The 14,310-nt window shown below is 42.1% G+C and overlaps 1 protein-coding gene across 1 annotated transcript; it reads right to left on the reverse strand.

Moving 5' to 3' along the window:
• Nucleotides 1-2,234: 2,234 nt before the first annotated feature.
• KCNJ5 (potassium inwardly rectifying channel subfamily J member 5) lies at nt 2,235-13,829 on the reverse strand (the record flags this gene model as incomplete). The annotated part of the gene is made up of 2 exons (XM_082009864.1): nt 12,029-13,829; nt 2,235-2,575 (listed from the first exon to the last, which is right to left on the reverse strand). The coding sequence occupies exons 1-2, from the start codon at nt 12,966-12,968 to the stop codon at nt 2,235-2,237; spliced, it is 1,281 nt and encodes a 426-aa protein (XP_081865990.1). The 5' UTR covers nt 12,969-13,829.
• Nucleotides 13,830-14,310: the final 481 nt, after the last annotated feature.

A 14,310-nucleotide genomic window follows, 5' to 3' on the forward strand; every position in this document is an offset into this window, starting at 1 on the left:
AGGGGCTGAAATCACCTCTGACTTGCACAGATCAGTTACAGTTTTACTTTCCATTACTGTCCCCTACATCAGGAGTTCACTTCAGCTACAGAGTAAAAAGAAAGCTGAAAAACAATTTTGACACATATTTTTTGACACAACATTTTGCAGAGGTAGAGTGAGAAATGAGGGTCTCAGAAAAAGAATAAACCCTTCTAAGAAACTTCTCCCATTTTTCTCCGTTTCCTTGCCTCTGTTCTTCTGAGGCTGAGTATGGAAAAAGAGGAAGCTGAGCAGAAAAACTAAAATGAGACCTTTTTGAAAAATACTACCCTCTCCAAGTCTGCAAGATGCTTTCCAGAACTGATGAGCATTTCCAATAAAGTTACTTCGCTTTGAAACTTACTGTATAACATAATGGTAATTCCTATATCCTGGAGGCCAAGCTGACTGTTGGCTCTTACCATGGTATTAAGTACCACAGAGTCATGCCATGTTTTCTTTTCCACCCCTCTCAGAAAGAAATACAAATTTCTCTTTTATCTACATTATAACATTAGGTCTCTGATTAAATAGGATCTCTGACCTCTATAGATAGTATTCTCCTCTCTGTTTACATGTCAATAACACCATTGCTTTCTATTTCCAGTTCATCTTGTCTCTTATGCAAAATCAAATTAAAAATCTCTAGTGTCCAGCTCAGTCCAACCCTACTACAATGTACGTTTATTGTATACATAATATATATTTATAATATACATGTATTTATTTCATAGATATACACAGAGTCCTTCCTATATGGAAAATAACTCTTGCATATTATATATTCTTCATTCCTTTTTGATAAAGAAGTAATTCTGCAGGTATCTTATTTTTTCCACCAAATTTTGGGGGGTAAAGAAAGAGATTTTCTCCAACAAGCCCATTTTTTTTCTGTGTTGCTCAAATTTCTACAAATTTTTCATCTTGTAGACTAGTTTTCTTCACCCCTTTTCTGGACATGACAATATTCTTTGGGGAAGTATAGTCCTATGCCTACCTCTTTGTAAAGACTAAAATTGTTAACTCAATTTTGTGCTTCAGTGGAATAGCAATCTTAATTGAGCTGCAGCCCAAAGCATGCCAAAAACATTTCAGGAAGATACTGGCAGGTTAGCGTTAGACCTCCAAAGAGAGGTTATTGCTTGCCATTGACGGAGTGGGGAACTGATCCTGGTTTTGGACACCAACTAACGTGCTTGCACTAGCCTAAGCAGATGGCGTCAGTTATGTCAGTGCATGTTCCCATTAGCCATAGGAACACCAGGATCTAAACCTTTATTTTAAATATGTGCTTTACAGAAGAGCAGAGAATTTTGCAAACTGTTACTTAGCCAGTCTACCCACTCCAGAGACTCTGTCTGAAATTCCAAAACATTTCAAACTCCCAGATGGCTACTTACTTTGTTTTAAAATCATCAACCGGAACTGAAACTGGGACATCCAAGCCAGAAAAAAAACTTCACTGGGGCAAGATCTAAACCTTCTCTGATCATGGATAGCCTATGAAATGTGTCAGAGATTCCATGAAAAGAGTACACAACGATAGCAATTCAGTTTGAGAAGACAGTCAAAAACATTGGATAAACATGCTAAAGGTTTGCAGGGAAAGTTGTCCTGTTAATATCTAATATCAGACATTTTGCAGGAAGTAAATCACAATGACTGTGATCCTGGAGGAAAATGCTAAAATCTATTCCTAAAAATCATGAAGGCAAAACACTTCACTACATCCCAGAGAGTTTGGTTTTTTTACTCTTTTATTTTAGCAGTAATAATGTCTACAATACATTGACTCACAAATTAAGTGAAGGTATGAAACCACGTTCTTCATACTGAGATGGGACATTCTGGACCTTTACTTTTTAAATACCCTCTTGAGGGGGAAGAGTTCTGAATGACCAATAAACATCTTTTGAAACAACCAGTGGTGGAAATTTCAATTTTAACAGTGATCATATTTAGTGAGCTTTGTCCATAGAGATCAAAATGCTTTGCAAACAAGTGCAAACCTCAGAACCTCACTGTACAGATAAAAGGGGAGGGAAACTGTGGAGGAGGCACAGTGCTGTGCAGTGACTCGCCAGGATCAAGCAGCAGGCAGCAGAGATCTGGACATAAATCTCAGCTCTCTAACTCCCAGTTAATTCCTGACTCGCCAGGCCACAGCCTCCCAGTAAGAGTAAGTGGGTATCTGCTGTCTAGCAGTTCATGTGTTATACAGGTATCTCTTCTTGCACCTCTCCTGCTGTCCCATTGGCTCCATTCGACCCTGCTGGCTCCCTGTCTTCTTCCTCTTCTTCCCGTTTTGTCGTCTCTGCTTCTCTGCCTCCGCTCAGGAGGGTGGCACTGGAGAGGTGGCTGAGGAGCTGGCCTTCCCGGCGAGACTCGGCCAGCTCTTTGGCACAGCACACAGGCGTGTTGGTCTCGTAAGTGCTGTGGAAGCTGTTATAGTCGACTTCGTAAAAATCCTTCTCCAGGGTGAGGACAGGAGTGAAGCGATGTCCCCACAGCACCTCGGTGTCCATGTAGGAGCTGCGAGCCTGGCAAGTCATCCCTGGGTAGAAACAGAGGGATGTTAAATGCAAAGCCTCCTTATGTGCTCACCCAACCACTTCTTTCATTTAAAAGCACTTCCATGTTATCTCCATACCTGATTGCTCTGGGACACAGAAAAGGTCCTCGCTTAATAAGCCTGACAAAAGCCTCTATCATGAAAAAGCTGAGCACTCAAAGGAAAAGGGATGGATTCATCGCCGCATCTTCAGGCTGTTTCCTGAACCTTGTGCTTACAGGTTTGAAGTCTGGTACCACTAAGCAGCTTCCCTCTGTCCTCACATCGCTCTGCTGAGGTGTTGCTTGTGTGGCCAATACTGACTAACAGTACATCTGGTGAATCGTGCTAGAATGACATCCAACCCTGCCAAGGAAGCTCAAATCCTGACCCACACAGCCCTGAAACAGAATGAAGCACTGCCCTGCACTCCAGCCCTCTTCATCTACAGCAGGATCAGCAACTCCCTCCTCTACTTAGGTTAAGACACCAAATTGTATAGCCAAAAGGTGGAGGGGGCCACAACCCTTAGTGATTTATATGGCAAGCTGGCTTTTAAATATCTCTGGAGGGTTCAATCCAACTGTATTGGGTTGGCAGAACCAAAACCCACAACGTCACACGGTCAAGCTCATAAGCATATTGAATTCCGTGTATTACATGGAATGCACATGTCCAGTGACACATGCAACACTTTGAGAAATTTCCAGTTCTGTTTCAGAGAGTGAAAAGCCAATTTTTCCCCCCAAGAAGATCTACAGGAGTATTTGCTTCTGGGAAGGAACAACAAGTACAGAGTTAGTCACAGCGTTCTAGCGTGCCTGCTTCCTGGACCAGAAGGAACCAGGAAGTGCAGAGGCTGCTATGAAAAATACAATAATGGAAGAAGAAAATTACCCCAGGTGTTTTTGCCTTAAGGAGAAGCTCTATTGAGGTACAGCATATTTTCAGGAAACTATCAGCTTTTGCTTTAAAAGTAAAAAACAGCACAGAGACCACTCCTGCCTGTATGCTTCAGGTGACACTACAATGTGCAGCATCACCTGCCCTGGACTCCTCGGTCCTCGAGGTGAAGACTGGTTAATCTTCGGTCCCTTATAGAATCACAGTGTTAGAAGGGACCTTTAAAGGCCATCTAGTCCACCCCCCCGCAGTAAGCAGGGTCATCTTCCAACTCGAGCGGGTTGCTCAGCTAGCATAGAGCAGCTCAATGCGCAGGCAGCTCGTGGAGTCCTGCTAGTTTTTCTCAGGAGCGCTCTGTCACTGACACTTAACCATACCGTTGGCCTCCCTGGGCAAGGGCTTGTTTTGAGGGTCAGGGCGGCAGGGCTAATCCCGTTTGCTGCTGCTCCCTCACACTGGGAGGCCAGAATGTTAGATAACCAGCAGCATGTGTGTGTATGGTAAAGAGACAGTTAAAATAAACGAGCCCTTTTTCCTTTAGACTGAGCTGGTTTTGCATGAGAAATCACAAAGGCCTTCACGTGTCCCCTCCAAGCTCTGAGCGCTTTCAAAGCTCAGCAAAGAGCGCAGGAGAGGAGACCACTCAGGCTCACAGGATTAGGTCCCGTAAATGAACCAGATGATTCTTATCATGGCCTACCAAGTGCTGCATAAAGGTATCATGTAGAAGTCCCCAAGGCTTCCACACCAAGATGGGGTGTCCCTGCTAAATGTGGGAGCCTGGGGCATCCTAAGGGAACTCCTGCCTTACAACCAAGGCCTGAAATAGCTCCTTCTCTGGGGGGAGTACCTGACACAGTGAGCCTCAACTCCAGAGACACAGTCATAGTTATCTCCTGCTGTAAGTATTCAATTAAGCAAGGAACAATAGAAAGCTTTCAGCAACCAAATACTGCACACCGCCAGCTTCCTGCAGTAGCTGCTTTCAATAACCCCAGGGGTACACAGAGCCAGCGCAATAAGACAACTTGTAATTGCTCCATAATCCCATTCAAATATTCCTTTTTAGCACATGTGCAGTGGTGTTTTAATTGCGTGGGGACATACTGCTTGGCAACTCCTACGTTACCCAGTAAACAGCAGCATTGTCTTTGCTTCAAATTCCATTAAGTGCCTGCTTTGCACGTTGCCCTGTGCTCTCCAGCCTGGTTAATTAATGCATCTGTAATGTCCCTAGCTAATTATTGCTTCAGTAACTGCAAAAAGATGACAGAAGAGGTGTGGAAACAATAAACCTTACTTTTATTAAGAGCACGTGGATGCAGCCACTTTCCATTTGCGTACAATGTGCGCTGTGCCCTCTGTGCTCTGAATAGCGAAGTTTCAGCTCGCAGTGGGGCGGAGTAATTCACTGAAGATCTTGCATATGTGGCTGTGGGCTCTCTGCAAACATCAGCGGTCTCATTGCATAGGCCTTGCTTATCCAAGTCTGTGGGACATCTCGGGTGTAGTGAATTGTTATGTCGCATGCTCATACCCATCAAGAACCACAGCAGCTTTGCCGCTGCTGTTCTACCTCAGCACAGTAGCACTGTCTTGTGCAACCCTACTGCAGCTGCCTGAAGCACTGACATTTCAGGGAGCCCAAGAAATTTGAGGGAGATTTCAACTCTCAGGCTTCCTTGCAAAAATAACTGTAGTATTTATGGACCTGATAAAGGCTTAAAGTAGATATAACTACACATCTTGGGTTTAAACGGTACAGATGTTTGGTATGGTTATAGAGAAGTGGTATTTGGTGTCTTGGGTGTTTCATTTAAATAAGCTTCATGCCAAAAGGATACCCTCATTTCGCCTTTGTCAGTCTAAGTAGATGTGCTTCAAAACTTATTTAAAAATAAAGTAATTGAGATTTATAATTTTCAAGTGTATCATATTTTCTGGAGAGTAAGACCATTAGAAGTTTAACTTTCTCCTGAACAATCTGGTTTAAAAAATGAAAAAGTAAGTTTAATATAAATTTGTACAATCTGTCAGTTGTGGAAAATGTGAAATTATATGTGAAATCTTCAGCTTTCAAGTTTTAGTTACAGTTTTCTCATCTCTTAATTCAGCAGCTTAGCTTTCAGTCGCAAACAAAACTCAATTTTAATTGAAACCAGAAGAAAGTTCGTACAAAGCTATAAGCAGATGCACCAAATTTTCAATAAAGCTGGAACCAGTTCCAGGCTTTTTAGAAAGCTGGAGACCAGAGGACTGTCTCCTGGTTTCAAGTTCTGCAATAAACATTTCATAGAGTTTTAACAATAATTTCATTATAGCAGAATCCTAAGAAGTGGATTTTTTGTCTGTTGGCTGGAGTCACTATATCACCAGATCAATAACAGAGTTTGGGCATGTTCCTGTTTAAGGCAGCCATAGATGCCTTCCTAAATGGCTTGTTTCTGGTTTCCAGTAGATGAAAAGATGCAAAATATATTGGTATGTGTATTAAACCAGGTGTTTCATTACCTTCCAGAACAGAGAGAGTCACCGAGGAAAGACTGGTGTGTAAAATAGGTGTCAGGGAACTCTACCAATAGGGCACTTTTCTGTCATCAAAATCAGTTGGGATCAAGCAGCTTACATTTTATCAAAGACAAAGGAATGTTTATACGTGCTGACAAAAAGCAGTTATTTGATGGCTCACTCAGTAAGGAGCCTGTTTTTTCTGCAGCGTGCTCAATGGGAGTTGCAGATTTCAGAACGTTTCACTGCTTGCAGTGCCACTGATTATGCAACTGGAGCAGGCGCTTCTGGCTCTGCCACACTGCTAGGAAAAGTGGCGATTGCTCCCCATTTCCAGGTCTTGTATACCCTTAGGTTACCAGTTAAAATCAAACTTTGTTAACACAGGCCAAATCTAACTGCATTTGCAGCTGTTTGGTTATCCAGAGATGAACCAGCAGGCTCTCTCCAACTGTTGGAGGATGGATATTTTCATCAAACATACTGTCACAGCCAATACCTTCACTGGCAGTGTACCGGCAGAGGGCAAGGGGACCGCAAAGCATGATATACCAACCCAAGAAATTGCCAGAGTCTTCAGTTTGATCACATCAGCAGTATAGTTGAATCTTTCAGTACTGCCACACGGCCTGAACTTTCTCAGTGGGTAGAGATATCCCAGCCCCTGGGGCTGTCAAGACATTTTTCATCAGCCTAAAATTAACTCTCCTCATTTAAATGCCACAGAGCTCAGTGATTATCTGCTGGCAAAATGTCATGTGGATGCTGACTGTATGTTAGCCGTATTTGCTAGGCTCTCTCTGCAGTTCAGACACAGATATTGCTGGAAGTGATTTCACTTCTCTGTCCTTGTTTTCATACACTATTTTATGCAGGGTGACTTTTCCCCTTGTACTGGATACGTTAAAGCTGCATAATACATACTCTGCTCCTGGAGCTGAGCTCCACCTACACTACAAGAGTACAGAGAAAGAATTGATGGACTCAGAGGTATAGTGACAGACTGATCTAAGTTAGGATGGCAAGGAGTAGTTATAAAAATTTTAAGTTCTATCACTCTAATTAAGCAATACGTGTCTTTAGATTAGCATCAGCATTTGGACAGTTACAAAATTTATTAGTCCTTTTGCATTAATTAGACCAAAGAACACCGTAACCTCCAAAAAGTCAATATTCCTCCAACTTGAAAAGGAATATCAGAAGGTGGGAGCATGGTCCTCCAATTATTTGTGCTTGTCTCCTTTAGAGGAGGACATGTCTGGTCTTGATTCATTTTGATTTTTATGCCAGAGGAGAGTAATAGGATTTTAATTTATCTGAATGCTCTCCAGGCATGCAAAAGCTCGTAAGTACTGGAAATGGAAGGGGGGAAAAAAAAAAAAGACCTTACGATTTAAAGATCTTTGATTCAATTGCCATTCAGTTGCCACCAGGCAGAACCTGAGGCTCACACCGTTTAATTTTAAGCCCCTACAAAGGTATTTATAGTGACTGCAAAGGCACCTAGTTGCCTAGCCTGCCAATGCCTACCTCTGGAGAATTCAGCTCATCAAAAGAATGACTTGAGATGTCTCTCTCTTCCCTGTAATTATATAAACAGTTTCTGTAACAGTTCTGCAAGGTCCTTTTTACAGAAAAGAATACTTATTTATATGCAAAATGCAAAACAAAACAAGACAATGCAAACCAGATGATAAATGGACAAAAACTCCATTTAGTAATTTCACCCTTCCTTTGTTCTCCCATAAAAATCATGATTAATTTCAGGAGGTCTTATGTTGTGACTACTTTTTGTCCTATATTTACAGCCAGGAAATTTTACTGTGTCCTCTGCAAAGGTGGATAAATTGAGGTTCAAAGCAGCTGGTGTTTGCCTATACTGTCACAGGGGCAGGATGAGGTAAATTACTTCTAATCATTAAAACACTTTTTATCACACAGACTCTAAACCAGAAATACATGTGCCTACCTTTTCCTAAGAGTTTACTAAAACTTCATTTAGTGACTTTAGCTCTTCACCAGAACCCAGCTGGCTCTGCACGCACATGGAAGGGGGGCGCCGGCTCTCCACTGCTCTTCTCCATTCCAGCAGCCTTGCTTTACACACTGTGTTCGATTCAGGATCAGGAGGGCAAGGGCAAGAGGTTTGGCCAGCAACAGCCTAGGCCTATTCTGTCAACATGGCTCTAATTTTTGTTGCCACTGTGTGAAAGCAAAAATGTATTCACTTTGCAAACAGATTTTCCACATTCACTTTCTTCTCTTTTATTGCAGGTCAAATTTGGGCCAGCTGATCTTGACAAGTGTCCCTTTCAGATAAGGCAAAAGAGAATTAATTCCCTAAAGTAATCTCTGTGACCAATTCATTAAGTAGGCACTGTGAGTGATGCTGCTGCTTTCAAGATGCCCACGAAGCAGCACTAGAAGTCAGAACACTTGTCATCTATATTGATTTCATCTTTACAGTCGGCATTTCACTCAGCAGTCATCATAACAGGTCTGCCCAGAAACTTAGTCTCCCCTTTGGCATTTTTTAACCTCACATGGAGTCACAGTGCTTCAACTACACTCAACTGCTGATTGGAAAGACCTCTGTCAGTGGCTTTCTGCCTCAGCCAGCTTCATGGGTTAGTTAGTAGAATAGCTGTGGGTCCCTGGAGAGCTTTCACTGTAATAATACAATGTTTATTTTCTCTTTTGGCAAAATAAAAACATTGCATTTTAGGCTGGCTGGTAAGTTGCCTGGGTGTTGCTATTCTTCAGTGTGGTGTTATTTATCCTTTTAAAACTTCAAGTCAACTTGAAAACAAATACATGGTTTTAAACCGCAACGTTTCACTTTGTAAATAAAGCAACTTGTAGTGTTTAGGAAATTCAAGACAACTTGAAAACAAAAACATTGTTTTAAACCACATTGTTTCATTTTGTAAAAAAAACCAATTACTTGAATGTTTCAACTCTTCAGAATTCTAGACTTTGTATTTGAAACCATTTACCACCTTTGCCTTCCACTGGATCAGAATTAAACTGAAATGTCAGTGAGAAGAGTTACTTGTTTGAGAGGAGACAATACATTACATTTGTAATGTGTGTGTGGCTGGTTAAAGCTATTGGTCATAGTTATAAAACTGCTGTCCCAAATGTTTCAGTGAAAAATATTCACACTTTTAGTCAAGACATTGCACTTACATTTCTTTAGTCATTTGTACATTGACAATCACCATTTTGACCTGCTTTCAAAATACCTTAAGAAAAAATATAGCTGTCTTTTCCCCACCACCGCAGGATGCATTCATGGTAATGATTTTCTGTTTTCAAAGTCTGAATGAGTTTCCATTAATTTTTCCACCTGCCAAGAACTGCAGAGCTGAGCCACCTCGGAGACAGCACACAGGACTCGCTTGCCTCTTGTGCCCCACGAACAGAGCTGTGTATGCTGGCCAGCTGTACCTCTGAACACTGTGATGGTGGGTCCTAATTTTTCATAGGGCTTGCTAAGGGAACAAATGGCCCGTCGCATTTTTATACTGCCCTGGACCTGACCAGGCTGTAACAGTGTCATGCTTTAATAGAAGTCACACTGAAAGTAGATTATACCATTCCTGAAAGCAGATGGGGCTTGAACAATACGATAGGAAGGAAAGAACTTGAAGAATTAGCTTGGAGCAAATTTTAAGGTATGGAGTTAGGGATTAATATCCCCCAAACTGCTTTATCAACAGTACAAAGTGTGAGGACAAAGCAGGAAAGCACAAACACTGTGCTTCTGCAAGGCACTTTTGTTATAGCAAAATATCACACCCCGCCAGTTACCATATGTCATTCAGAAAACCATCTCGGGCCTCTGAATCAGATAACGGCATCATCTGACGTCCACCCTGCTCTAAGTTCAATGTAAACTGGCTCTCTGAGCTCCAATTTTGGAATTTCACAGCCTGTCTTCTCAGACCAGAATAATTCATTTCCACAGATGTATGCTTCTTAATATCATTACACGCTGCCCTGTACAATCCCTCTGGGAGAGGACCCCATTTGTAAAGCAATATTATTCCAATGCCATGCTTTTCATTTTGAGGTTGTTATTGATAATGACTTCCTCTCACACACATCTAAGTAGAGGCTGTGCTTTCATAAGAGGAAGGCAATGCAGTAGCTGTTCAAAGAGAATTTGATAGTGTCACTGTGTGATGAGGAAAGAGGCTTTAGACAAACAAGGAACTACATTCCATGCTCAGATTAGGAGGTTCTAGTATCTACTGAATGTTTAGGCTACAAAATAAGCTTCCATTACAAATCTTTGCCTTTGATAGTCTTTTCCACCCACCCCTTCTTTTGCCACATCTCTACAATACTGTGCTGGGAAGGAATATTTGCCTAGTAATGCCAAATGAATTCCACTTCTACAATACAGTAGTCCACCCTAGGTACAGTGTAATCTATACATAACCTCCCGTTAGCTCTGTTTGGAAAAGTCAGCTATTGCTATCCACCTGATGACTAAAGGGAGATACTGGGAAGTTGAATTAGCTCTCTAGAGAGCTGTCTTTAAGAGCAAAGGTCTTGGATGCAGGAATTTGAGAGACTATTTCCCTTTATACCTGGCTGTTAGAAGACTAACAAGGACAATCTTAAGGAGGGGACAATATTAATAGTAAGCAAGGGCCAGAATCTATGACATGGGGTGCTGATACCACTCATATCAAGCCAAAAATCCTTGCTAGTGTTTCAGAGAGAACCCATGCCTCATCAAGACGGAAAAAAATCCAAACACCACCAATGGAAAAAACTTGTGTTCACAGTGCCATCTCGTAACTAAAACCCTTGAACACCAAAGTACAAAACTATAAACTTATAAAAGCTTTTTTGCATCTCTGACTCTTTCTGTTTCCACATCTCTAGATAGCAATTCTCTCCGCAGTGCTGCCGGTAGCCCCATTTCTCGGATTCGACCAAGGCTTGCCACCAACCCCAGGCTCAGAAAGCCTGCCTCAAGGGAGCGTCAGCATCTCAGGGTGCTTAAGCACACTTGCTGTGCTAGAAGCACAGCAGACAGAGCCTGCCAGCTCCCCCTCAAAGCCTAGAATAAATGAATTAGCTCAAGTGGTAAAATGACCCCATGGTGCCATGTCTTTCAGGTGAGACTCCAGAGTAAAAGCATCCTCCTCACTAGCCAGACCCCTGGGAGATACACTGCATCCCACCTGTGGAAAGGAGCGTGGAAGCCTTTGTGGCCATCCGTTCGTTCAGCTTGAGAGGCACATTGCCACCTCCCTTTTCTACACTTTGGAAAGCTGAGGCACACACAACTTTTCCACATTTATTATATATGGACATAGGCTTCTTTCATCGCCTGCCACAAATACACCCATAGGAGGAAACCGGGAGTCAGCTGAGTATATCTCCTAATCTACCCATTACACAGCATTGTTTTATGCTGTTAAACAGCTGCTGGGTTCCAAGAGTCACCAAAGCAGTTTCTGTATTTTTCCTCTTTGAGCTCCTTTTGAAAATATATGTCCTGCATCACATGCAAGCCATTCAGTTTCGGCACATGCTGTTTTACGGGATATAATAATACTTGGGCACTTCCTTCATAGCCTCCATTAAAAAGCAACGCTACAGCAATACCTAAAATAGCACAGTTACAGCCAATTTTTAATACAGAGGAGAAATGGAAAAAGATTTGCGCCATGAATTTTGATCACAGGAAACACGACCACAAGAGACCTCATGAAGTCCTTTAGTCCATTCCCTTTTTTCCATGGATAAGTTCTAAGTGATTACGGACAACTCCTTTACTAACCCCTTCATCTGAATCCTGGACTTATAAAAAGAGTGTGGGACACTACATGAGCTAAAGGACCTACCTTTTAGTTGCTAGTTATCTCAGACTACAATATCCCACCTGAATCAGCCACTTCTAGGACAAATCCCAATATATTCTCAGTCCAGGTGACATTGACAGGAAGATCTTAATGCCAAACTGCACTCCATTTTTCCCCTTCCCCCCCTCAAAATTGTGACTGATTTTTGACAAGTCCTTACCTGTTGCTTCCACCATTCCTTCCAGGATGACCACAATTTCAAACTCTTCCTTCTCCAGTTGGGTGCGGGACATCTCCCAGAAGGGACTTTTCTCATTGATTTCATGCGAGATGATAAGAGGTGACACCAGGAACAATCTGTCGTCTCCAGTGTCAAATCCCACGTTGATGTCCGTTTGGTTCAAGGGAATGAACTCTCCTTCTTTGGTCTGTTTGGACTTAATCAGTTTGGCTCTAATGGAAGCTTCGACAATGTGGGAATTGCGGAGGTCTCCAACCCGGAACATGAGACACAGCTTCTCATCCCTCATGGAAATAACTGCGTTGTTAGAAAACATGAGGGTTTCAGCCCGCTTCTTTGGTTGGCTGATCTTGACAAACATGCATCCCACCATGAATGCATTGACAATGGAGCCCAGAATAGCCTGGATCAGGAGCAGTACAATACCCTCTGGGCACTTCTCTGTTATGACCCTGTAGCCATACCCAATTGTTGTCTCAGTCTCGATAGAAAACAGAAATGCGGAAACAAATCCACTGAGATTTTCAACACAGGGGATCCAGTTCTCATCTTCAAGATGGTCCAGGTCTCCGCGGATATAGGCAATGAGCCACCATATGAACCCAAAAAACAACCAAGTGATGGTATAGACCATAGTGAAGACAAGAAGATTAAAACGCCACTTGAGGTCCACCAGTGTAGTGAAGAGGTCACTAAGGTATCGATAGGTTTCTTGGACATTTCCATGGTGCACATTGCATTTGCCACTTTTCTCCATGTAACGCTGACGTGGCTTCTTACCTTCTGCTGATATGAGGCGGGTTCGGTCAGTGGCAATGGGGGCATCATCCCGGGCCTGTTTGGGAATCTTCTTAGGCTCTCTGGATGTAACTCCGATGTCCATGTCCTGGTTCATGAAGATCCTAGAATCTCCGGCCATGGCTGGGCTGCAGGAGAACAAAGAAATAAAGTTTAAGATAAGAAGAAAACAGCTGAGACAAAAGCCATTTCATTTTACTGCCTGAGCCATTATGACAGACCAGGACAACAAACATTGCAAATATTAATGGTACACTGACAAACCTTGCCCCATGCTGGTACAGGGCTGGAGACAGGCTGATCCTACATTAGGAAAGCTTTTTGCTAGGGCCATGTCTTTCCTCCTACTTTTGTTTTGGGAAACACTTTGAAAGGCTTCAACACTTCTCCCACAACACCCATTTGCTAAATATAATGCTGCATTGAACTGGATGTTAAATACAGATTCATAATACACGGTCTCTTCAAACATGAACCAGCTGCCAGTCACTTTGCTTAATGCACTTCTGGAACCTCAGAAAATACAGGGATGAGCACGGTCTGGAAGTCATGAAATAGGTAAACCTTGTTACAGTTGTGTGGGATTTTTTTTTTTTTTGGTCCTCAGGTTTTTTTTACACCCAGAATTCGCTTGAGATCACAACTAGAAGCAAAGTAAAGATACATTAACGTATATTTTCAAGAGGGACTGGAGCTTTTTGATGCCTCAGGTGCATACCAAGAGAAACCTTAGAGATTAATAGAAAATGCTGAGCACCACTGTCTACCTAAATCTCACATGAGTCTAAATTATGCATGAAGGTTTCCCTTACAGTCAGCAGAGAAAGGCACCTCCAGGGATAATTCAGATTTCAGGTGTGCTGAATCACCTTCTGGAAGTACCCACAAATTATTCCGGGAGCCTGGGCTCCAAATGTGAAATAGGCTTTTAGTTTAGCATCTTGAATTACATGTCTGAAGGTGTGATGAACTCAGGCCTACTGTTAATCAAATCTATCAGAACCCACCCCTTTACTTCATCTGACATTAGATGAAAATACCAGACACTTTCAGAAATGTAACAGACAGCTATTAAAAAGCCCACTGTCAACATGCAAAACCATACTTAACAAGATACAAATAAATAATACAATATGACGGCTGCAATGATTTTTGCAGGTTATAATGTAACATCCTGTTTACTGAGATGATTAGATACTCCTTTAAAAAAACCCACACATGCTCTATTGAAAAATGAGAGTCTTGACTCTGAATGCAGGGCACAGACAAAATCTCTGTGAAAGACTACCTAAGAAGCCTTAGGGATATCAAAGATAGAGTAGCAATATTCTCTATGGCGTTCATTCTCTGCATTGTCCTCTGCAAATCCTATTAAAACGTAACTAAATCTATTACTGCTCTCTCTATCTTTAATCTTCTTATGTGTCTGCGAATGAGAAAAGGTGTAGAGATACAATTAAGAG

This window comes from Phaethon aethereus (genome assembly GCF_964289735.1).
Source record: "Phaethon aethereus genome assembly, chromosome: 23".
Lineage (NCBI taxonomy): Eukaryota > Metazoa > Chordata > Aves > Phaethontiformes > Phaethontidae > Phaethon > Phaethon aethereus.